This window comes from Acyrthosiphon pisum, chromosome A1, assembly GCF_005508785.2.
Source record: "Acyrthosiphon pisum isolate AL4f chromosome A1, pea_aphid_22Mar2018_4r6ur, whole genome shotgun sequence".
NCBI lineage: Eukaryota > Metazoa > Arthropoda > Insecta > Hemiptera > Aphididae > Acyrthosiphon > Acyrthosiphon pisum.
The window spans coordinates 81748793-81763549 of record NC_042494.1 but is presented as its reverse complement, the minus strand read 5'-3'; the positions used below and the strand labels follow the sequence as shown (position 1 = coordinate 81763549).

Below are 14757 nucleotides of genomic sequence, written 5' to 3'. Positions count from 1 at the left end.
CCCACGACCCCCCTTGACTTCGCCACTGTTCGGTCCAAAATTGGGGATTATACACAAAAAAAACAAAACAACACGTATTTCAATGAGAATTGAGTGTTCTTAGTGGAAAATATTGTCGATAGGTGTACAGGAGGGGGGATGCACCGTTATATAAGGTAAAGTTATCACTGAAAAACATGTTAGTATTACATACTGTATTGTTGTAGGTACCTACCGAAGGAATTAATCGTAGAACAAAAAATGTTTTCGTCCGACACGTGACGTCAATATCGCGAGGCTACTGTATTATATTATTCAAGGTGATTCTGTTAAAGGTAAACACTTATTTCTCAAAAATTATTTACGTTTTTGGAAATATTGTTTTTTTTTCTTAATTTAAACTCACAACAAATCAAATTATTTTTTCACTATTTTTTAAGTTGTCTTACTTTCTTAATAATTGCATACTTTTTTTAACTTCATACTCCCCGTTTAACAAAGCAGAATATTGCGTGTTTGCAGATTATCCCATGTGACTAGCGGAGTAGAGAACCGGCATTTTGCGGGGTGCCCCAGACCATTCCACCCCGCTCATTTTGTACTTCAAATTATAGGCACTTATAACTAATTAACTCGTTACTATAATAATACTCGTAGCCCGCGTATGCAGATAGTACAATTGATTAAAAATATTATAGATAGCTCACTGGCCCGTATTTACGTCGAAAAATCGACAAAATAATATGAATGTGGCTGTTGTGGGGCGCTGTCGTCACCCATAATCAGTGGGGTAGTGGAGGGTACACAGTGCTACAAGGAGTATACCCACCTACTAATTTTATATTTATGCGTGTACCCTTAACGAAAATTGTGGATAGCAAGTTAGGCGTGCCCCCAAGTTATTTTTTACAATGATTAAGGCGTGTACTTATAAACTTTTTTAGAACTACATATCACTGCCCATGCCTATAAGTAACTAATGGGCGACGGCAGCGCTTCATAATATAAGTATTTATAATCAACGATAGTACTATTTGAAATTAAAAATGTTTGCTTTATATTATAGTACCTATTGTACTTATACTGGTTATACTGCAACTATTGTTGATATTTAGAAAATTAAAAAAACTTATAAATGAATACAATATATTATATTTATTATATTTTTTAAAATATCATTTTGTATAAAAAAAAAATATATTTCCAAAAACGTTAAAAGTTTTCGAAGAAATTAGTGTTCACTAATAAAAGATTCACCCTGTATATTGATTAAAAATTATAGTATTAGGATGTTTGTGTTACCTACGACACAAGTTTGAAGTTATCTATGTATTGTTTATATTACTAAAACTTTATTTTTTTTTATTTTAGTGATCCATGAACTTCAACAACTACAATTTATATTTTATCATAACAGTCGTCATAAACTTCGTGGTGGGAAAATTCATATCGGTGGGGAAAACGAGTTTTCGCAAATTCCCTTCCCCTTTAATACTACGACGCGTATGACCGCCGCGTCGATCCCGGCAGCGGACAATCGCGTTTCCGGAATATTATAATTATAATAATAACCTAGTATTAATGAAATAGGTATAGTCACTATCACATCTTTATGATAATTATAATCGTCATTAACGCCGTCATAATATAATATAATTATTGTTGTTGTGTTGTAAAATGTACCTACCTACACGCGCACACTCGCCTATCGTAAGAAACGTGCGGCAGCGCCGAGAAGTCAGAATCAGTCGCAAACGGACCACTGTCGGCGTAGCTACCGAATGACCGCGGGCGAATAAATTATAATATTTTATAATAATAATATAATATTGGTATCCCGGTATACCTAGGTATATTGCGTGGTATAGCTCAGACGCGTGTGGCGCGTGTGTATCGCTGTTGGTTATCAATAATTATTAAACGTATAGTTTTCCGTTTTACACTCATCGCGCGTTCTATGCGATTCAACGTCATAAATTCCAATTACAGTGTTGTGTGTTGTTGTTATTATTATTATAGTATGTCGACTTAAATATTGTTATTAAATTATAGCAGTATCGCCGCCGTCGCCGATAACCCAAGTGCTAGCGAATCGTCTCCGTAACGATATAGGTATGAGTTAAATGTAATTATGTAAATATTACCTATTTTAATATTTTGTACATTTTACTATTGATATTTTTGTGCTGAAGTTTTTCTCGTCTACAGTGGTGGATCCAGGGGGGAAGGAGAGCATTTGACCCCGGGAATCACCGTAGTTTTCCTTTTGTTTTGCACTGTGTTTAGCCAATTTTGGAACTTTTTTTACTTTTTCCCCCATTCCCCCCCCCCTAAAAAAAAGAAAATTAAGCCCTGGATCCGCCACTTCTCATCTGCGTGTAAGTATTAGATATAGGACATATAGGTAGGTAGATACCTACTTAGTATAATACGGGTGTGCAATAGCGGTATTTATTTATTGAGATCATGTCTATCAAACTTCCGCTACACCCCTAACTCGACGAATAATATTAAATATGTATAATTTAACAATAAAAAATGTTTGGTAGGTCGTAGGTAAGTACCTACCTAAATTATTTTAGTGATCATTTTTTTTTCAACATTTTAAATATGTTATTGTATAGAATTATGTTTAGAGTTTTTCATTTTCATAACTTTTATTATAAGATAAATGCTTTTTACTACCATTCTCTATGTTTTTAATGTAGGAAACCTTCAACAATTAATGTATAAATACATTCAGTGTTTATGTAGGTACCTATCATCTTACCTGCCTATCTACAATAATCGCATATATTTATTTCAACAAAACAAATTGGGAGAGCTGAATCCTCTTCATTTTTCAGTTGGTCTACAAATTACATCAATTATGATGGTATTAATAGGTACTAATCACTCATTCACCCTCCCAGGTGAATTTTAGGCCCCATGGGAACCTTGCCACTTTCTCCACAGTGGATATGGGCATATGGAGATATTTAAAGAATATAATATTCTGAAAATGTCGTGGGCTCTATAGGCACAGTGCTTATAGTGTCTATGAGGTAATATTGCTCCCCACCACAAATTGAACTTTCTATGATCGTACAAATGTATATAACTATATAAGTAAAATGTATAATGGCCAAGTAAATTTAGGTACATTGAAAAAGAAGCATCATTCGATTTTAACAAAATGTATGCACATTTACATTTTTACTCGTAAAATGTACCGAACTCTCATTTCTAGGTATAATTAATAACTTATTGAAACCATCGCTTTTGGCTGGTATACAAAATTTCTTTGCACTAGATTTGTAAAACTGTAAGTAAATGTATCAATTTATTACCAAAAAACAGTACAAAGTGACCCGCTGACCCCTCAAATTAAACATCATTACAAGGCTTATATTCATAATATGACAACAAAACCATTGATATTATGTGATAAAAGGGGAAGTCTTAACTAAGGATATACAATAATATAATATGATGATATGAAATGTGAAATCAATATAAATTATTAACCCTTTCACTACTTAATCTAACTGATTTCCACACTGCATCATGTCCCTGCCACATAATTTTACTTTTTTAACATCTATATTATGTTTCTATTCTTGTTTATAATATCTATATAGAAAGAAGTATATAGTACCTATAAATTCACGATCTAAAATAATTATATACCTACTTGATTATTCAATTTTTTAAAAAAAAATGTATTTTTAAGTTCCTTATGCCTACGCGGCTACGCGTTACAGAACAATTCAAAATGTACCATATTTATTGATTTACTGTAAATTAATGTAAATTATCGTAAAAAAGTAACTACTTGCTTTTTACAATAGATGCATCTCAAGTTTGTATTATCATTACTCACCGCTCAAGAAATATTATACAAAATACACATGTTCGGATTTTCATACCTATATAATATAATATACCTGACTCGTTACACACATATATTTTAATAATAAGTAAGTGCCTAGAAAGTATAGCTATTACAGTATTACCTTTAGGTACTACCTAAACATATTAATAATACCTTTATGCAGGTAAGCCGATAAAATAGATATGCATTCCATTTGAGTTTGTTCGAAATAACTCTTTAATTATTACACTATTGGCTTGAAGTCTTGATCGTTACTGCGTTTTGCAGTCTAGTCATACATACATTAAAGGTCCAAAAGGTGCATTATACTATTCTAATTTATAGCAAATCGAGAATTCGTGAAAACTCTAATATACCTATATTATATTATTATATAAGTGACGTATGCAAAGTAAGATTAATAGTGTACAGTGAGCTCATATGTGCATACTACCTATGCATAGGTAAATTTGATTGTACCTATAAAAGATATATTATTTTTAAATTACCCTTTAGGTACCTCTTTAAATAGCTGTATCTTCATAAAAATTTGAGAAAAATACAACAATTTAAACATAATATTATTCAATGATATTTGGTGAAAAAAAATATTAACAGCAAAATTTATAGTTAATTTAACTTTAGCGTCGCGTAATTTATTTTCAATAGAAAAATGAAATCCACAACTATACCTACTAGATATTTACATAATTACATAATGTTACATTAGTAACATGTACATACCTACTTACCTAATTATTAGTGCATACCTGATTTTTATCTTATGGTGAAATTAAATAATGCTAATAATGGTATACCATCTGTATTTATTATCACAACTGAACAATTTTTGTATGATATTCGTTTGAATATAATCAGATCTAATTTTGCCTATTAAAAGATGCGATAAAAACGAATTAATTATCCGGTAAATATTAAATAACCAATAGGGATTCTAATAAAACGAAAGATGAGGCACATATTTTAACATTTTGAATACGTATTTATAATTTAACTGAGGTTTTTATTTATTGTTGAAAATATACCACGGTAAATCCTTGTATTTATCAAACACAAAGAAATTATTATTTAAGAATACTAAGCTCCGATTCGATTTCCAATGTATTGATTTATCAGCTAAGCTATCTATTGTAATAACAACTATACCTAGTTAATACTAGGTAAATACTAGTATTTATAATCAATGCTGATATGAAAAGATTTCGAAAACAAATTTGAACAATTCGTTTACCGGAGAAGGACTTTCCTGAGTATACTAATATAACATTTTGAAAATACACAAATCGTTGGACTCGATTTCGTTAGAACAAAAAAATATGATTAAAAATTAACAAAAAAGAATAGAAAATTGATGTTAGTACCTATACTATTGATTATCTACATAATAGAGGCGCTAGTGTTGAATCCAGACAATTTTTCTGGGAGGGTGTTCACTTTTTTTTAACATTAAATATGGCGAATTAAAATCAAAATACTGCAGAGTACAAAATTCTTATATGATCACTATAATATAGGTAATACCGATTAAACCAATTATATAATGTTACTATACCTAGTATTACCTACATAAAATATAGATAGTTATTATTTATTGCTACATTATTGTTTATATCATTGTATTTTTTTTAGGTTCCCTAATGGAATAGCGGTACTACGACAATAAATTCGCGTGTTGCGTGTGTGAATGTGTGATAGATCTAATGATTGTCATCGCAAACTTCCTATCCCCTACAGCTTAATCATACTTCACTAATCATTAATACCTACTACATAATATCGAAATATTGTATCAACACAGTACAATATACACTATTCAAACATTTTTTTGGATAATCTAGCATAGGAAAACAGTTTAAAATTGTAACTCTTTTGTCGAATTAAATTATTCATTATTGTATACGAGTATATTATTATGCTTGTAAGTTATAGCCGATGGAGTGTTATAACTATATTAGTACATATTATAATATATATTACTCATATTATTATAACTACCTTATTGTTTATAATATGTTTGATAATAGTACCTATATAGTTCCGACAATATGCACTAATTACTTAAACTGACGTCTGGCAAATGTAATACTATATACCTACTTTTTAAATGTTCATATAATAATATGATCATATTTTAGAATCAATGAAAAATCAATGACTGAAAATTTGAATAAAAAGTTATATAATTGTTCCTGTGTGCTTATAAGTAATATAATATAGTTAATTAATCTGGAACGTATTATTATTATTATTATATTGTTTTGACAGCCTGTAATGTAAAAAAAATTCTTCAATTTACCGATGATTTAAGTTTATTAAGATAGTACCTACCTACCTGTCCTACCTACATATAATTTAAAAATTAAAATTGATAAATATATCCATATTATATATAAATACATATATGTACCTATATTATATAATATATTACCTAGGTACCTAGTACTTACACATTTTACGAACGAATATTTATTGTAATTTATCAATTATAAAGTGTTATAGGTAGATGTAACAACTAATCTTTACACGTATACTATCAATTAATCGAGTTTTGTTTTGCACAACAATTCTGTATACAACTACGGCCAGTGTATACTCTATAATAATAAAGACGTCGTTCGTTTATATTTGATTGGAATTTATACTACCTAATATTATTATGTAATAATTAATGAACATATACTAAGGTACAATTTAATGTAATAATATAATAATAATAAACGTGAAATTCATTTAAACAGGAAAAAAATTACACGTTCAATAGGTATTAATTGTTTTTAACGATAACTTCAATAATTTACAATTAATGCTAAAAATATTTAATTAGTTATTTAATTAAAGAGTATCAAATATGTTTATTAGAGTAGATTATCTAAGTAATTAATACAAATAATTTATGACCTACAGCCTAAAATACAATTTAATATAAGTAATATATTATAATACTTTCAATTTCTATGAAAATATTTTGTGTAGCCATGTTGGTGATTACTAATTTAATTTGGTAATGTAATAAAAGCGCACTTTAATCTGACTAGTCATTATACTGGCGAGTCTCGATAACTTGATTAAAAAAAAAATTAAAACCTGTTTTATTTTTATTTAAACAAAAGTATATTTACAATATGTAGTATTTATATAGAACAACTAAATTTGGTAAAATAAGATACATCAACATGAAATTACGTGAAGAAGAAGGCCCATCAGTGTGTAAATCCTGACTTGGGAGGAGGGGCCTTTTAACGATTGAATACAAATTAGTTTATTGGCGATTGAAATTGATATAAGATGTAACGGGGACGCTGTGTATCATTTATATGTTATTTTACATGTTCCCCGTTACAGATCCACCCCTCCGCCGGCCTGATAATTGATAAGCTTTCAATCGCCAATTGAGATTTCACAAAAATCACTTCTATAAATAAATAAATGATTCAAAACCAGATTATATATAATCGGCTCGTACCTACATTATATGCATAATAATATGTACAAATGTATAAACACCATAATATTATGTACCTACATAATTTGTATGCGTTTATAATCGCAATAATTAACCAGTGATCGCGCTGTATGTTAAATTATTATTATTATTAAGTATTCATAATACCGATGATAATATAATAATAATAATAATGATAGTGATAAGTAACGCATTAACTATAAACTATATTATGTTATATACTCGTATTATACACAAAACGACAAAATATACAAACTCGACACACGCGTTTACGGCATATGATCTTCGATAATGTCAATGTATCTTTTGCCGAATACGAATGGGAGCTATATAAATGATAATTCGAAGGTAAACAACGTAATGCATTTTAATTATCATTCGTTTTTAAACAGATATTATAATTTATAATAGGTATGGACTCCTAATAAATTGTACGCCATAAATTTAATTTAGTTAGACGTTTAATTAAAGACCATTGAGCATGGGGAATAATAATTGTAAGATTTTTTTTTTTATAGTTTCTATAGTTAAATTACTTACTTTTTGAATACCGTGACATTTTTTCCTTCATTTTTTTATTAAAAATAGTAATCCAAACCAGTTGTTCTCAACCTTTTATATTTCTCGATCACAATTTCTTTTTTAATTAACATGAAATTAACGAATTAATTTTTCATTTTAAGAAGTAAGTTAAGTTATTTTATTTTGTTTTTAGTTTAATTATATTTCAATATTTCAGTTTATTTCGTTTTTATGTCAAAAAATATTTACCGTAAATTTTTGAAAGTTAAAAATGTATAACATTCGAATCTAACTTATATGGAAATACTGTATAAAGTATAAATACTTTAGTCTATAATTTAGTTTTGGATTAAAAAAAATTACGTATGATAGAGTTGTATAAACTAAATAAAAAGTTAACAAAAAGTGTGTATTAACTATTAACTGAACTGAGTTAACCTATAGTTAAATTAACTTTTAACTTTTAACTTTTTGTTATTGGTGCATATTAACTTAACATAAAAAAATTATTAACTTGCCCAGCTTTGTATATAGGTACATGATATTTTAACTGGTTGCATTTGAATTAATTTTAAATCGAAAAATACTATTCACTGTATCGGTACTTATAATTTTTAAGTAGTAGGTTAGTTTAATTATAGTTATGATATTCATGCAAAATCTACGGTTTACAAAGTTTATATGTATAGTGTATACACGTAGAAATAATAATATACGAGACAGAAATAAACATAAGCAGTCGTCCTTCGGGCTTCGACGTCCTAACATGCTAGTATATTTTAATATTTATAAGTGATTATGTTATTTAGATCCCAACCAGAGCAAGGAAGAAATTACAGGGTTCTACAACAATGCTAGTATTATATTTTTATTTTAGAAACTAAGTATTTTTTATATGCAGAACCTCGGAGTTGAAACTTAATAATGTACTTTTTTTTTTTATCATTTTTCGTATTTATCAGTACTTAAATTTTACGTTTTTGAGTGATTTGTCAACAATTTTAGCATAAATAGTAGTCTTATAAAAAACTTCAAGTCTAACAATGGTGTTTGCAGATCAACCGAAAACGGTGATCGTTTTTAAATCTGAACTGGGACCGAAATTCGAGTGAGATGTTTTTGCGTAAAAATTTGAGCTACAAAGTTGACGACAAATACTCTGGCAGTTCAGAAACGTAGTTTGGTGTCGATTTGACAACAGCAATATTATCATAATAGTATTATAAGAACACATCAGTCCAGGAGGAGGAGGGACCGAGAGAATACTGTACAAATTAAAAATTGGAAAAAATAACACACCTAGCCTAAAAAAAAATGGTACGTCAAATAATAAACAGTATTTAGTTAACTCAACCTGACTTACTATAATTTTAACCTAACTTATACAAGTTTTCGTCTATTTCGATGATACATTTTTGTTGTTTTATTCTATATCTCGCATTTAGCAGCCATTAGCGATCTGTGGATTGTTGTCGTTTGCATGGATGCTGTTGGTTCGCTCGTCTTCCGCCGCCTCCCATCCCCCGTCGCCTTGCCCGGACATATTCACTTATGAAGGCTCGGAACCGGAGAACAACAGGTGGTATGGTGAGATATCACTGCGGACTGACGAAAGCCTGGTGGGCATCCGACTGGACATCGAACTGGACCGACCTTCAGATTTGATGGTAGTAAGTTTTGTATGTAGTATAATATCTAAAGGCATAACATAGGTTAGGTCTCCTGTTGGATTTCCATTTTCGTGATCGACGTCAATAGTACATCACAATATCTTCGAGCATCGCGAGAATCGAATATTATAAATTATTGCAGTTTTGTTTTCTGTAAAATAATATTAATTCAAGTAATTTACGTAATAGTCACGTATATAGCCATGTAGGTACCTACCTATTATTATATACCTACTATAGGCACTATGTAATTATAGGGCTTATAATTTACATTAATTGTACAACTACTATGACATAAAGTTGACGTATAAGTTACTCTTCAATATAGTATTATTTAAAAAAAAAAGTAATTTATAGTAGCTATATATACCAATAAAAATATCTAGTTGTAAGTTTGTAAGACAACAAAAAAATCTATGTGGATTTACAATTATGAATTTATGAAATTTTATCAATGAAGAGAGAACTTTTTCTCATTCGTGTTCACTGTACATGATTTGAACAAGACGTGACGTCAAAGAATCCGGTATTTTCAAACACCGTTAGATTAGGTCACAAATTGATTTGTGATTTATAATTTGGTCTCTTAGAAAGCATTTTCCAAAATTTTCATTTTAAAGTGATGTACAAGTATCTTGAGATTCAAGATGGCCGATAAACATTTTTTGAATACCATTACACTGAATATTAAATAACAAATTTAACAAAGTTTGAATCATATAGAGTTGACATTTTTAACGGGAAACGAAGCGCACACAATTATTACGCCGTTTATTGATTTCAGTCTTGGATGGGAGAGATAACGACAAGTGACAATGTGAAATTTACAGTATTGAACTTAAACCAAAAACTGAAGCCCGGGCCCCCAGTACTGTCTAGGATCATGGCCAAGTTCAACCGGTCAACGGGCAGTCCTAAATTGCGGTTCATCCGACTCAATGGCCGTAAGATCTGCCCCGAAGATTCTAGTGAGTGACCTTTTATATTATAAACCTATTTATTTAGTATGTATTATGTGCAATGGTGTTTTCGTAAAAAAACTAAATATGGTATACACCCATTTATGAACTTAATGTAACGATAACAATATGCATTGAATATTGTTATTTTATAAGCGTAAAACTATAATCACTAATTAGATTCTACCCTTCAAAAATCAGATTCTTTTAGCTCGCGAAACCATACTTTGTAAAGCTCTTACATACCTAATACATTTAAATCCCAAACTTAACAATAAATACATAATTTTTTACCTACATTTATATTTTTCACAGGCCACATTTAAGATTTTTATAACATTTAACTTGATAATTCTCTTGGTAATTCCTATTACTATGCGTGGCGGCAATTCAGGTATTTTATTAAAAAAATCTGCAATAATCGTGGTCACGAACGATGATTAATTAGGTATACTAAAACGGTAAGGTATGACTGTATGAGTTATATACTTATATGTGATAAATAGTTATAATAACTAATCCTAATTATTTGTTACAAAGTTCTAACTTATAAGTTATAGATAATTGATTTTAAAAATATTAAGGTATAGGTACCTATTATACTAGTATATTGTGGCTTTATATTTTAAAATGTTATATATATTTGTATGTTATTTATTCTCAATAATATTATTGCCCATTGATTTTCTTTTTATTTAGGGAGGGGGGGGGAGAAATCAAAAGTGTGTTAATTTTTTTGTTTATATTATGACTGTTATTATGTATTTTGTATTATAAACTAAACACAACCTTTCCTCGCCATTGTAGGTTATAGTTCTGGGTACGAAGAGGAATCCCGGCCATCGCAAAGGCCTCAGAGCACCAAGAGACCGGATCCCGAGTTCGGCGGTGACGTGGACGAATATCCGGAAAGTGGTGGCAATAACAACCACCGAGACAAGGACAACCCGACCAGACCTTCAGGATCGGATTATTCGCCGCAGGATGATCGTCCGACGACCACCGCGATGGAAGGACAGTATACGACCCGGAAGACCAACAGGGGGCCAATAACGACAACGACGACGACGTCGGCGCCTCGAAATCCCTATGAACAGGGCAACGGAAACAGACCAAACACGGTAACGTTGCAGGCCAGCAGCACCGACCCGAACGGCGACATAAACGGGGTCATTAACGGGCTGTTACAGAACCAGAACAGCAACAACAAGACTGTCATTATAACCGTCATCGACAACCAAAATAACCGGCCGAACGGCGGTACCGGTAGTGGCGGGCGACCGGCGACCACAGACGGCAGTGCGACCAGGCCGAATGTCAACAACAGACCATCTGGCCAGCAAACCGGCCAAAAGCCCAGCAGTAACAACAACAACAATCAACAGATCAGCGGTGGCGGGAGCAGTGGATCTTATACCGGGTTGGTTACGAAATCGCTGTTATGGAATTGACAATGATTAGCACGTAGACACTAAAACGCCGTACTGTATTTTGATCACCACCTATTCTGGAGTGTGACCGGGACGAGGAGAATTTGACGAAATCGCTGTGTAGTACTACGAGTTACGATAAACGGTGTCTTAATGAAGTCCCCGATGATTGTCCAATATTAAAATTTAGGATGATGACATTTTTTTGGCCCTCATCACTGATGACTGATGAGTGATGATATACCTACCGCCATATTGTGCCAATCGCTTTTTTATTAAAAAAAATTATAATACCTATATTGTATCCATCGTATCGATAATGATTTAGCAATTCGATAAAAAATCTGAAAATTCGTTTAAAATTTTTAATGCTAAAAAAATTGTTAACTGAAGGTTGAATCGACCAACCACTTTTTTTCAAAAGTTGTTTCACATTTTCACATAAAATTTGAATTTTTACATGTTTCTACAATTTATGCATTTTTAAACAGTGAGCATGTGAATATACGAAGATATTTAAAAAATTGGAATCATCAATCTCAAGTAAACCTTATAAATTGAATTTAAAAATACTTAATCTGGGCAACTCATATTTTTTATATCACAGCCATAGACACAATAATAATACGATACTAACCTGTATATTACACAAATATTCGTACATACTTAGAAAATTACCTACATTGAACTCCTTAACAAAAATGGTTTGTATCAAGTCCATTCTGTTTAAATTACTATAGGGTGAGTGCAAGGTAGTGAATCCTTATAAATTCTGAGTAGAATCACTTTATAGAAGATAGTAATTTACTATAATTTAGGACGAAATCAATATACTGTCCAACGCGTTAACGACAGTATAATCATTCGAAGATTTTACAGGCAGTATAGAGAAAGTTACTTTATGGAAGTTTCGAGCAATTAATAATTTTTTTAATTTCTTGAAGCTAAAATTTCGAGTTTAGTTTTTCCAGTGTTATCAATTATATGGGCTGTACAAATATCCTGTATTAGAATATAATTTAAAAAAAAGTATTTTGAGGTTCTTAAATTGTATTTACAGATCATCCGTTAACTCGCTCTCGTCCAGTGGCATGTCGTGCGGTGAAGTCAAGATGGTCGTGCCGCTGGTGACTTCTGGACAGTCTACGAAAAGGGGACAATGGCCCTGGCACGTGGCACTCTACCTGATCGAAGGCATAAACTTGAGCTACCATTGCGGTGGTTCGCTTGTCTCAAAAAACAAAGTCATCACGGGTAAGCTCCGTGGTTTGAACCGATGATTTTGTATTTCCGATAAGAATATTATGATATTGGTACTACCTCCCACCCACCTAAGCTATATTATTTATATCTATAATATTATAACATATTATAGTAAGTATCAAATTATAGAAATAGAACGCAATTATTTTGAGTTTAGGTATTCGATTTATCATTTCACTATAAATGTATCTAAAATTATATATAAATATACTATAGTACATTATATTTTGTTCACATATTTTTCTTTTCTTAAATTATAATTTCCAAAACTATCGAACCAAGTTTGAAATTTTGATTTTTATATCTTAAGTATGCTATAATATATTATTATCATATAATGTGTACTATTTTCATTTTTACAGCCGCTCATTGTGTGACACAAAAACTTAACGACGCGGTCTTCAACTCAACAAAATTAGTCGTCTACCTCGGCAAATACCATCAGCTCCAGTACAGCGACGAGCTGGGCGTCCAGATCAAACAGGTGATGCGTACGGAACTGTGACTTGGGTCCAAATCCCACGTGGGTCTATAAGCTATTTTCATCGTCTATATTATACCGATTTTTTCTCCTACACAGGTCATTCGGATAAAGGTGTACCCAACTTACAACAGTAGCTCGTACTTCGGAGATATAGCTATGTTGACGTTGTCATCGGACGCCGAATTTACAAACTATGTAACGCCGGTGTGTCTTTGGGAAGAGAGGTCCGACGATTTGGACGACATCGTTGAAAAAGAAGGAACAGTAAGAACAATTTTTTTTCGCTTCATATTATGAATCATTAATCATTATTCAATATAGTGGTTTTGTACATCAATAATTAACCTTTTCGCTGATTATACTATTATTTCATACTCTGCCACCTGCAACCTGTCTATGTTACATAAAATACATACTTGTATCAGTAAAATTACTTAGGTATACAATTTTTTTTAAATTTTAATCTTGAGATCAAGCTGGTATCTCGTATATGATCTAATTATTTAAGTATAAAATTATACAAACAAGGGTTTCCTTAAATTGCACGGTTACCAGAAAATGATAATATTATTTTATAAAGGAACGTATAATATAGTACAACTGGATTAGAGTATGGTGTAAATGGTTTGGATGTAATAGTACCTACTTCTGAAGCAGTGAGTGATTGTGAATTACATCGGTTACTTATAGCATTTTAGATTCTGAGTGAAGGTACTTGAAAATTTGACTGAATGTTTATATTAGCATTTTTTATACACCATAACATTTTCAAAATATTTTTACTTATTGTGAGCTATTTACGGACATTTTCAGTTTCCATCTTTTTAAGTTTTATTTTCTATAAATATCAATAAAACTTTATTTGTTGGTTAAAAAAGCTTGAAAATTTAATAGAAGACTCCTAGTATATTGTTTCAAAGGCAGATGAAAAAAATTAAAAATCCAAAGTCACAATTTATTTTTATAAGCATTTAAAGTTTAAATATTGACAAAACACGTAAAAATGACGAAAATTTGCAAATTATTTTGAGTTATGAATTCATAAATTTTTTTCTTTTTAAATCTAAGATTTGAAAATTTAATACAAGATCATTCATGAGTTTGTCTATCTTT

The 14757-nt window shown here is 30.8% G+C and overlaps 1 protein-coding gene across 4 annotated transcripts in view; it reads left to right on the top strand.

The window, feature by feature from the left end:
• The first annotated feature begins 1643 nt into the window (after positions 1 to 1643).
• The window catches only part of LOC100164494 (serine proteinase stubble), a 19652-nt gene continuing 6538 nt past the window's right edge, over positions 1644 to 14757 (top strand). The window contains exons 1-9 of one of the 4 annotated variants that reach the window (XM_029487620.1): positions 1645 to 2091; positions 8895 to 9155; positions 9284 to 9508; positions 10293 to 10476; positions 11275 to 11588; positions 11658 to 11887; positions 12958 to 13151; positions 13523 to 13644; positions 13741 to 13908. In XM_029487620.1, the coding sequence (XP_029343480.1) occupies positions 9153 to 9155; positions 9284 to 9508; positions 10293 to 10476; positions 11275 to 11588; positions 11658 to 11887; positions 12958 to 13151; positions 13523 to 13644; positions 13741 to 13908 (1440 nt within the window). In that variant the 5' untranslated portion in view covers positions 1645 to 2091; positions 8895 to 9152. Of the gene's footprint in view, positions 2092 to 8894; positions 9156 to 9283; positions 9509 to 10292; positions 10477 to 11274; positions 11888 to 12957; positions 13152 to 13522; positions 13645 to 13740; positions 13909 to 14757 lie in introns of all 4 variants that reach the window. The other 3 variants (XM_029487619.1, XM_029487618.1, XM_029487617.1) reach the window with 3 other exon arrangements.